Genomic DNA, 12,301 nt, shown 5'->3' on the forward strand with positions numbered 1-12,301 from the left:
TCTCATAAACCACATATAAATGACGAACGCTTACCTATATAGACAAACGCGTAGAGCGGTTTACTTTAAACCCATCGTATGATGAATTGAGGGCAGAAAATAATAATCCTAGTAGCCTATCCCATCAGATGGCTATGAGGTGAATATAAGTACTGAGAGTTGACGAGAGCCTCGCAACCACACTCCTATCAGGTACCATATTCGAGAACTGAATCGCATCGCCACTCGTTCTTCCCAAGAACTGTAAGGAACTGGAATTCCCTGTCGTCAGAAATTGTTTCAGCGCCATCTGTGAGATCATTTCGAAACCGTCGAACGGTTGATCACAGTGGCTAGTTATTTTCGTCAAATTTTCTATGTGCTTGTAAATATCTGTAAATAAATTGTATTATAATGTAAATAGCACCAGTCTGCAAGAATCTTCAGTCTATTGAAGGGGGCAGACTCAATCAGAAGAAGAAGAAACAATGAAGGCATGTTTGGCGTACAAGAAGCAAATAGAGTATTACAGAGTATCCCAATGCATCACATGGTAACCTACTATAACAGGTAATCCGTTTCCTACGGGAACCTGGCGGCCTATGTATTAAGTCAATTGGAATTTCAGAGTTCAGTATGGAACGGGGTAGCGAACATCTGGGTAGACTTTAGAACTGCCAAAACTTGAGGTATTTTTTTTTCTCCCCTGTTGGGAACTAAAAATGACAGATATTGATATTAATATCTTTTGTACAGGGGAAGCTACTTTCATGCATATCATGGTCAGACATAATCTCGCGAACCTCTTTTATCGCCGTAGAGCAGTTCCGAGGAGCTCGAAACGCATGCTACAGTGACCGTGCCAAGTTTTGGGGAGAATGCGGACGTAGCGGGCGACCACAGAGGCCGGAAGATAGTTGGTGACCTTAGTGTTCATGTCGGTGTTTCCTTGGAAAATCTGTCGAATACGGGAGACAAATTTCATTTCTATATTTAGTCATTTGTATGCAATCTTATTAATTTCTTCTAGATGATGATTACTGGGCAGAACGACTTCATATGTTAGACTATTCGAACGTTGTACGTAGATAAGTCTAGGACATCTTGGCTAAAATGCGCATGCTGATCTTTTCAAAAAGTTGACTTCTCAGGCAATTAACTTCTGACGTCCTCCTTAGCAAATCATATTACCGAATCATCTGTGAATATTGATACCAGCTACGGCGAGGATCCGGAATTACAATTTTGACCAGAATACCGTGGCCCTTGACCTGTCCACTCTTGTGACCATGCATATGAAATTGTTTTCTACACTCTCCACTAACTTAATCGCATGGTTACTTTATGTTGCTATACAATGTAGCTATAGCAATTGCAGGATATTACGGGGTCAACTTGACAAGACCAATGTCCACAAGTTTGACATTAACAAAACGTCCATGAGTCATACAGCTCACAAGTCATGCAGCCCATGAGTTTGGCACCGGGAAAAGCAACCTATGAATTCGACATTACAACAAGGGGCTTAATGTGTCGGTGTCATGGACCTTCTTTGCTTAATAGTGTCAAACTCATGGGCTGCTTGACTCGTGGGCTGCATGACCAGTAGGCTGTATGATTCGTGGCTGTCGAACTGATGACGTGCATCCCATAATACCATTTTGGCTATAGAGGTTGTTCTGGGGGGGGGGGGGGGGGCATTTCATGAAGCATTTTGTCCGACAAAGTTGTCGGACAAATTTGCTCTCAGCCAATCAGATGTAAGGATTTCAGTAGCTTGTAACAGTTTGTCAGAAAAATATCCGACCAAACTGCTTCACGAAATGCCCACAGATCTTTCACCTTCGCCGTCTAAAGCTGTTAACACTTCTGCATGACGGAAATAATTGCCTATCTATTTCTATCAAACCTAGTAAATGACTACTCAGTACTACTGACAACCCTATATAAATCCGCATCTCCCCCCCCCCCCCAAAAAAAAAAAGTCATGCGGTGTCTCTTGACCTTTGAACATTAGGGGTTCTCGTATGAAATGAAATCAGTGCATCTGTACCTCGCAAAGTATGCCTGGGTCATCTGACAACAAAATGTCTTTAGCATGTTTGTTTTTTTGTTCCTTAAATCGCAAGAAGGACATGACGGCCGGACATATGGAAATCTGGAATGATGCCTCGGGAACCCGTCAGGGCGGAGGCATAATCAGTCACTTTAAAAAAAAAATATTGGGAATATACAAACTTTTGGCTCATCGTCTATTCCAACAACGTCTTGGAAATTCGATGCAAAGTCTCTCTTGTACTGGATGCCGAAACTCGTGACCCACTGGTTGTAGTAAGGGTATCGACCCTGTGTAATAACTCCCTCGATACGGTAATCAGTCCCAAGGTCCGCCTGTACCCATGGCGACGAATCGGAAGCTGCTGCGCACCACGCACCTCTGCGTCCACCACCTAAAGGAAACAACGAATGTTTTGGGTCCTTATTTTATCCCAGCCAAGATATTTAACTTGAAAGACTTTGAATACACAATACAATGTAATCAAGTCATTGCAAAGTTTTTGTCTGCTGCACGTGCACAGATGCCGGATTGAGAAAGTCTACAAGCTCGATTTCTCTTTCTTTCTTTTCATCAGCCCATGATTAAAAAAAAAAAAAATTATAGCCCAATATTCAGCAATTTGATTTAGTAAACGGATCATGTAAATTGCAATGGTTGGTACGTATTTTTCCTCTTTTTTTTTTTGCAATCCACATTATATTTGTTTCTCTCTCTGTTTGTACATGGAAATGCTCTTGCTGAGTTCTATTTTTTCTTCTTCTTCTGGCTCCGACCGGGTACGTAGTTATTATGAAGAATGTGAGAGGGAGTATATGCTACATTCTACCCACTACCTCCTGTCTTTGTTTTCAAACATAAAACACTGATTGTAGGTCAAGATGCCCCCTAAAAAACAAGCAAACAAACAGACACACAACGCGTATAATGTACCAACAAAAGGTATAAAATTATCAGTGCCATTGACTCGAATAAAGCTATTCGTGCAGTGGAAACTATTTGGAGTATTTTGTTTCTTGTTTTATCAAACCCATTCTTTAAAAGAAAGAAATAAAAATTCATATTTGTTATTTTTTAGCCACCTCTCTTTCTCTCTCTTTGTCAGGTTTTCATGACAGACTTTTAAGAAATTGTGACATAGATCTACATGAATATAAATCTCTAACTAACAAATTGTTATAACAGATGTGGCGGGACAACATTATCGCTTAAATTGAAATGACAAAGTTCGTGTCAACTTTCGTGTTTGCAAGGGATCTGTAATAAATCATTTAAAAAATAACTATGAAATTCAAATATTAAATTGTACTTTGACACACAATAAGTAGGCTTAACTGTTTGAATGGTCTTAGCCGAGGGGAGAGAGGGGTGGGAGGGGAAATGAGTTAGGCGTAGTTTACTTACTGGCTGGCTGATTCAATCGGGCTCGGGTTGCGCAGTCTGTGTACTGGTAACAGGAACTGGCGGATAAGCGGTCATCATAAATACGGCCGTCTTCCATTCCTAATCTGTACGGAATACCGGCATGGACTGCAGGACCGTTCATAAAAAGAAAGTTTATGTATATATAGTGAATTCCATGCAATAATTGAACTCACATCGAGTAAATTGTTTTCATGGGGATTCAAAATAGTGTACGGGGGAACCGACTACACAGAAAAGCAGATGTTTGTGGGGATGGGTCCACACAATGACATAAAAATACACACAGACACGCAGACACACAAACACACACACTAACACACACACAAAATGTACTGTATATGTACAGGATATATATATATATATATATATATATATATATATATATATATTTTCATTTTTTTCATTTCAATTTATTTTCATATTTCTCACATATATCACAATAAAGTATATAAATACGAAAATTATACAAAACATAATTCAGATGAGACTTCATCAGAATGTACAGAAGTTTGATTTGGTATAAACATGAGGTCTGTATGCATGCGAATTACACTGTGGTCATAATGCGAAAAAAAATATGATGGGGCCTGCGTAAAAGCATTAGCTTGTACAGCCGCAGGTCCCGTGAGTAATCAGATTAGGGGAAGTTTAAAGTACGGATGTTTTTTAAGACCAACTATATCTGGGGAAACCGATTAAAACAAACATAACAAAAAATCCAATTAAATATATATCACTAAATAAAAATACAGAAAAACAGAAAGCTGGAAGGTCACATGTTGCAGCAGTGAACAACAACTGCAGAGATTCAAGGGGTGTGTTGCAGAGTATAGAAAATGGCGTAACTGTATGTCATAAATACATAAGTAGAAGGTGGGATAATGAGATTTGTCGTGAATGTAAACAATACCGAAAGCTCAGGAGTAACATTCCAGCATGGGTCCTAAAACCAAGCATTCCGTGTGACCATAGTAACCGACAGCTGTCACGCGCGAGAGTTTCGATAACCGAGTGGAACAATAGGTGCATGAACAGCGCATATGTTTATATATCATTATATATACATACATATTGAGAATTCGCGTGTTGGCTCCGTAACAAAATAAAAAGTAAAGGCAAAACAGTACTGCATTTTTGGCCAAGTAATCATTATGTTTATTCTACTCAAATTTTCGGCAACTTACACCTTTTTCAACAGTAACCTCTCGATAACAAAGCCGAAAGAAATAACATGCATGCATATTATATAAGAAAAACAATTATGCATCTGTGTTTAAGCAGGGCTCCACACTAACTTTATGTTTGGTGGCCCGATTTTTATTTTTGGGTTGCCCGAAAGTGAAATCTGGTGGCCCGAAAAAAAAATCAAGGAAAACATAAGAAAGACTAAATCGGTCCTACTAAACCTAGAAAAATAAGTATTAAGCATTACTGAAGTGATACAGGTACCCATGTCTAAAATAAATACATAGAAAATTCAATCATCTTACCGTTATTCTGAGTTCTAAGATTCAGCAAATTGGCTTATAGATTATTATAAAAGTCGATACCTATTTAGGTGGTCAAAACTTACTTTTGAAATGAGAAAGTGGGAGCATTTGCAAACATTTGTAAACATCCGAAATTTGTTTTAAAATTGTAAAGAGCCGAAAGCTACCGTTATTCACTTCTGATTGTAAAAGCAATCATCCAACATTTACCAGTATTTTAGCACCTTACGGAGCCGAATGTTACCGTTAATCGCAAAAGCAAACAGCTGACATTCATTTTGGCGTCTTACGGAGCTGAATGTTATCCTTATTCATTTCCGAACGTAAAAGCAAACATCCGCTATTTATTTTAGCATCTAACTGAGCCGATTGATACTTTTAATCATTTCCAGATGTAAAAGCAACAATCTGTTATCTATTTCAGCATCGTACGGAGCAGAATATTACCATTATTCATTTCCAAATTTAAAAGCAAACATCTGACATTTATTTTATTATCGCACGGAGCCGAATGTTACTGCTGTCCACTTTCGAAAGTGAAATGAATCATCTGACAATTATTTTAGCATCTTACGGAGCCGAATGTTACTGTTTTTCATTTTTGAACGTCAAGGCAGATATCAGACATTTATTTTACCATCAAAGGCATCTGAATGTTACTGTTATTCATTTCGAAATGTAATAGCAATTATCCGACATTTATTTTAGCATCGCATGGAGCAGAATGTTACTGCTATTCACTTCCAAACGTAAAAACAATCATCTGACATTTATTTTGGCATCTTCCGGAGCCGAATGTTATTGCTATTTACTTTCGAAAGTAAAAGTGAACATCCGACATTTATTCAATCATCGTACGGAGTTGAATATTATTGTTATTCATTTCTGAACGTCAAAGGGACCATTCGACATTTACTTTAGCATCTTCTGGAGCTGAATGTTATTGCAGCTATTTACTTTCGAACGTAAAAACAAACATCCGGCGTTTATTTTATCATCGTACGGAGTTCGATATCATTGTTATTCATTTCCGAACGTCAAAGCAAACATTCGACATTTATTTCAGCATCTTCCGGAGCCGAGTGTTATCCTTATTCATTTCCGAACGCAAAATCAAATATCTGACATTGATTTTAGCACCGTACGGAGCTGAATCTTACCATTATTAATTTCCAACATTAAAAACAAACATTTAACATTTGTTTAGCACCTTACGGAGCCGATTGTTACTGCTGTTCATTTCCGAAAGTAAAGGCAAACATTCGACTTTTTTTGGTGGCCCGACGTGCGTTTTTTCTGGCCCCGGGCCACCGGGCCACCGGTCCACCGCTAATGTCAAGCCCTGGTTTGAGCATTTAATTATGTGCATGAAATGACATACCGTCTCCAAGCAGGTCGAATCTCATGCTACAGTGACTGTTCCAAGTCAGCGGCAAAATTCTGACGATGCATGCATAGACTGGCTTCGGGAACATGTCAGTAACCTTAGTGTTCATGTCTGTGTTTCCCTGGAAAATCTGCAAGGAATACATAAGCAGTGCATGAACAAAACAATGGGACACAAACGAGCACACGCAGCCATTGACGCAAATTTATACAAACGCAAAGACTATATATATATATATATATATATATATATATATATACACTCAGCAAAAAAAAAGTTTCACTTCTTTGATTGCATAATTTTCATAGATTTTGATGAAAATAAATATATTACATACCATATTAAGGTAATCTAATTGGCTGTCAACCTAGTAGGTCAATTTAAAGGGAAACTATTGTCCTCAAGGCACAAAAGTAAAAATTGCAAAAACTGACAAATTGTCTTTCATTTGCAAATGCCCTTCAAGATAACAATGATAACAAAAGACCAGTTAAATAAAATGAGCGACATGAATGAAAAACCAAAATTAAATTTTCGATATCTTTATATATTTATAACCTCAAACAAAATGGGAAAAGTGGGAAACTTTCCACTAAGGAGGAAAATAAGAATTTTCTGTCACCTCAAACTTTATAATCATGACATATGAAGCAAAGGTACAAAAATAGAATATCTTTATTTCATTCATTCAATTCAGTAATCTAAGAATTCACGAGGAAATTTCAACAACTAAATACAATTTCCAATTTTCCTTATTTGAAAAATTGATTAAAAATCCTACCATTTTTAGTTAATACTGCTTCTTCTCTTATTTCATTTGAATTTGAGTTTTGGGAGAAAATTCTTCATTTTACTCCATTACTATTAGCCTTTATCTTTTGGGCTTCAAAGATATTAAATAGGTATATTTTTGAAACTTAATTCACGCTTTTTATTGTTAAATTCCTCTTTCATTCTTTTTGTTACGTTGAAGAGCATTTACTGATGAATGACAGCTTGTTCATTTCGCATTTTTTGTGTGCCTTGGGAGATAAAAACAAAGGTGTTCACTCATGCATCACGTTTCCCTTTTGTTGACTTTTTGTCGGCTTTCAATTTGAAAGCCAATTAAATTACCTTTCATAATAACGGCATAAAGGACATTAACATTTAACCAAACATTCTATTTGAAATATAAATTTGAAAAAGTGTTTACATTCTCCTTTTTTCTTTGTTTTTCTTTTTTTTTTGCAGGGTGTGATATACTGTATACAATTAATACTTAATCATCACCATCATCATGCCGATAGCTTGGGTTGAGTGGATTCGGAGTGGCCAAATTACCCCCCCCCCCCCCCCCCCCCCCACACACACACACAGTGGCAAGAAGGGTCCGCTTGATTAAAAAAAAAAGAAAATAGAAAAAAAAACCAAATCGTTCAAGTAACTCTTATATATAGACTGAACCATGTTCCTACTAGTCTACGGTAGAACCCTACTCAAGTCTGGTAGGCTTCTGACTCCGATTGAATAGTGGGTGAGATACTTTGAAAGAGAGTGTTCCTCAGTCCGGATACAGCTTGGAAGCAGATTGTTAGATATCATCCCTCTACCCGGCCTCCCCCTTAGGAAACTTTTAAATTCCCCCTTTTCTATATTCTTGGACATTACATTTTCAAATAGTAGGTCTTTTTTTTCCAGTTGGTAAGTGATATCTCGTTCGTTAACCATTCGTCAGAATACACATGGCATTATAGCCGCGGAACCTGTCGCAAAAGAAGAAGAAACTAATAAATAAACAATTTTAGGACTTTTGACCCCATCCCAAAAAATATTCTACTTGCAGGATTGATTGTTATGTCAATACGCATTGTAATAAGGCGAAACGTAAATGATTTAAATAGGTGCACTGGTTTTCAAAATGATTCAAATATATCATCTGTAATGTATCATCATCTCTGTAATGGGGGTTAGAAAAAAAAAAACGTTTATGCAAAAAAAAAAAATGAAGAAGTGTTTAATTACAACTATTTCCAGCATGATATTGTATAGTATGAAGAGTCTGACGAAAAAAACAACAACAAACAGCTTACGCGCTTTTTTTTCAAAATGTAGTGATTCCTCACTTGCTATAAACAAGGAATATTCTTGAAGTTATAATTAGAAATGATTCCATATTTTCTTATTATTTTCTTTGCAATCTTGCGATGAAACTACTTCTCAAATCAACGCGAATGGTGTGAACTTGTTTTCTTTTTCAATGTCTTCATAGCTGTACTTAAATTGTATTTAATTCATAACCACAGCATAACCATCATAACCAAATTTTCATTTCTCGACATTTATTGGTCGATAATCGTTCAATGAATGTTTATATCTGTGCGTCTCTGGGAATCTAATGATATTTTTAAATGATATCTCTGTAGTTTTAAAGACCGATGTTCAAGCCACACAAAAAAAATGGTGAAATATGAATCAAAATTACCTTTGCAGAACCAGTGTCATCCATAATGTCCAAGAGGGTGGCCTTACAGTCGACTGAGTACGAAACTTTGAACGTTTTCACCCACTGCTGGTAACTGTCAGACCTGCCTTGTGTGATAATACCTGAGACGATAATTGGTTTTCCAAAGTCTACTTCTATCCATGGTGACGAATCGCTTCTTGCCGCACACCACGCACCTCGACGCCCGTTTCCTTATTAGAAATACATAATTTTACGTTGTCAGTTGGGAATTTTTTCTACAAGTTAATCCTCCTTCAACATTTACCTTAAATCTGCATTCTGTTGTTGTAGACTGTTTAATACTCGGCTAGCACATTTCATGAGCTTGGTGAGCTTGTTTTTTTTTATCACTTTGTTATTTAAACAAATATGACACAAACACTGAACAAGTTTTCTTCAATATTATTATTGAAAGTTTTGCTTCGAGTTGTTTTCACTGCAACTTAATTGCCCGATGTCGACGTAAAAATGAGAAAATAACACTCTCCGGATACCGTTTCAGCTTAAACACATACATACATACACACACACACACACACACACACACATATATATATATATATATATATATATACATATATATATATATATACACACATATATATATATATATATACATATATATATATATATATATACATATATATATATATACATATATATGTGTGTGTGTATATATATATATATTTATATATAATTATATATACATATATACATATATATATATAGGAAGGTGGATTTTGTTTCAAAAATGATTCAACACTTCCTCCTTACCAGCTCCCTGGTCCAGTCTGGCCCGGTCTGCACAGTCGGGATACTCGTAGCAAGAACTGGTAGACAGCTGGTCTATTGTGATTGAACCATCTGCCATGCCCATTTGGGTGGGTAGGATCGTCTCAGCTATGACAATATGACAGATATGGAAGACAATGGAAGTTGAAGATGAAGTTGGAGTTTATTATCTATATTCACATGTTTACATGGCATAGGCCTAATACATAACAAGACACATGCATGAATACAGGATAAATGGTACCACAGAGTAGCATGAATGCTTACGACTCCGTAACCTGTCTCTGCCCGAGCTACAACTAGTTGCTGAGGAGTTTCAGTTCACTGTGATAAGCCCTGTATAGTTATTCGCAAAATGCGACTGATGACACTGGAAACAATGATTACAGCTCAATGCGGTTTAATTTTCTGATTCAAAACTTGTCATTGACATAGATATAACAACCTGAAACAATAATTTCCGTACAGACTCAATGCTTGCTTGTTTACCCTCGTGTAACAAGTTAATGCAGACATTAACAGTATGCTTGTCTATAGTATGTATATCTTATGTGTTCGTGTTTCCTTTCTGTTTTTTTTTTTGTTTTTGATTTTGTTTTTGTTTTTGTTTTTTTTTTTTTTTGGGGGGGGGAAATGTTTTGTTTTGTTTTTTTTTTGTTTTTGTTTTTACAATGAGAACGCTCTGTATAGAATTACTTACATGGACGAGAACTCAGCAGTTTCACAATGTGGTCTTCAGAGGCGCGAAGGTACTCCTCATCAAACGCCGCCTCAGCTGGAAGCATATAGACTGAAGAAATTTGAATGTGTAATAGGTCATTAAATCACAAAATCGATCGGTTTAAGATCATCTAGAGACAGATAAAAAGTATCTAAATTTTACATGATTTCTTCAGAAAAAATATGTTAGTCATAATATGACTAAAAAATCACGTAAACTGTACATGATATCATCACGTGTTAAGTCTATTTCTACTGGGAGAGAAGAAATTACGTTCAACCTTTTCTTTTCAGTTAACACTACATAGGCCTAAGGACGATAGTTTTAAAAGAAATATGGTGTAACACTCCACGCGAACTAAACTCTATTATACATTTTGCTTATATTGTATAGTTGAATTTAATTTTCACCAATCTCACATCTGACATACTTTTCGAATTAATTCCAATTGAAAATGATTAATTCTGAATAAACATTATATATTTCATATATATATATATATATATATATACATGTATCTTAGGTCTACATACAATGTACATATATAAACATGAGCTGGATTCTACATGATCGCGGTTTACTGAGGGTTTTATCAAAGACGTACATGCAGAACTTTGCATCAAAAGTCACAGGTATCGAGTAAAGATTGTAATGTTATTCATCAGAGTATTGTAGGCCTATATAATGTTATTCAACAGAGTACATTTCGAAATGATAGACATATGAAGAGACCGAAGAGAATATCGTTATAACCAGCTCGTATGCTAAAGTTCATAATATGTGACCTTGCATCACAAAACCAACAAAAAGTCGCCAGGAATGGATTTTGGGTTAAGGGCAGATTCTGAAATATCAGACTCTAAGCTTTCAAATAATGCAGAACTCAATTCAAATGGACGCTCCTGACCTATCTTAATGCTGGGGAAAATCATACACTCTGGAAAAGTGTGAAATAAAAAAAAAGAGGTTCTAAAGTATATACAGTGTCTATCAAGCACTTATCTTTACCAGGCCGTGCTAACCGTGCGATGAATGGAACAGAAACAAGATAAACAGGACGTAAACCACCACAGCAACAACAATAAAGAGATTACCAGATTAGGCTGAATTTAATCATGCTCTATCAAAACACTTTGTCCATGATTAACACCAACTTTCAAGACAGTATCATTATCTTTTCATAAGTTATTAGAGTTGAAAGTGAAGAGAGCGAAAAGGATTTTAGGGAAATGAAAAGGGGTCTCTAATCACACCATTGAACCAAAAAAGGGAAGAAGAAAAACTGATGAAAACACTAGTTTCCTATTCGTTTTATGAGAACAGACTAAAGTTAATGTAGAAAAAGAATAGCTCTTTTAGGTTATATGAAAAACTTAGCATTGACTTAGTTAACCCGTTTCACCTTTTTTTTTTATTCCTCACACTAGGTTCAAGGGAAAGTACAGTATTGGCGTAGATGGGAATTGGGCTTATAACTTTTTGCGAGATACCAAGAAAACACTTATGATATAGTACAGAGCATACAATTTCAAGAGGAATTCAAAGTTTATTTGATGAAAATCGGGTTTGGAATGACTGAAACATCCAAAATCAAAGTAAAACAAAGCAATCGTGATAAAGTGTGGGTCCCACACTTTATTAGAAATGCTCTTTTTTTGATATCTCAGCCATTTCAAAACCAATTTTGCTCTTCCATATTTCATGAAAGGTTTCTCATTATTTCACCAAAAAATGTTAGAAACCTGAAATTAGGTCTCAACCAAAACTGTACAATCCCTTTCAAGTAGTGCGACTTTTTGTTGGATTGGTGAAGCAAAGTCACATATAAGAATGTAAGTGACGCTGTCCATTGGAACGCAAATGGTAGTCACTTTATCGAGGGATAATATTCCAAAATGGAGAGAGCTATTCAAGGGGAATTTGCTGGCTTTGGAACAGAGCTTGACTTTGTCTGCTGTTTGATTAG

At 36.2% G+C, this 12,301-nt stretch overlaps 1 protein-coding gene across 1 annotated transcript; it reads right to left on the reverse strand.

Moving 5' to 3' along the window:
* Positions 1-787: 787 nt before the first annotated feature.
* LOC139710049 (lactadherin-like) lies at positions 788-10,399 on the reverse strand. The gene is made up of 6 exons (XM_071621995.1): positions 10,315-10,399; positions 9,597-9,722; positions 8,802-9,013; positions 6,332-6,467; positions 2,218-2,429; positions 788-937 (listed from the first exon to the last, which is right to left on the reverse strand). Exons 1-6 carry the CDS (start codon positions 10,397-10,399, stop codon positions 788-790), a joined length of 921 nt encoding a protein of 306 aa, XP_071478096.1.
* Positions 10,400-12,301: the final 1,902 nt, after the last annotated feature.

Source organism: Diadema antillarum, unplaced genomic scaffold (assembly GCF_040938485.1).
Source record: "Diadema antillarum isolate AM-2024a unplaced genomic scaffold, OU_Dant_1.0 seq00001495_RagTag, whole genome shotgun sequence".
Lineage (NCBI taxonomy): Eukaryota > Metazoa > Echinodermata > Echinoidea > Diadematoida > Diadematidae > Diadema > Diadema antillarum.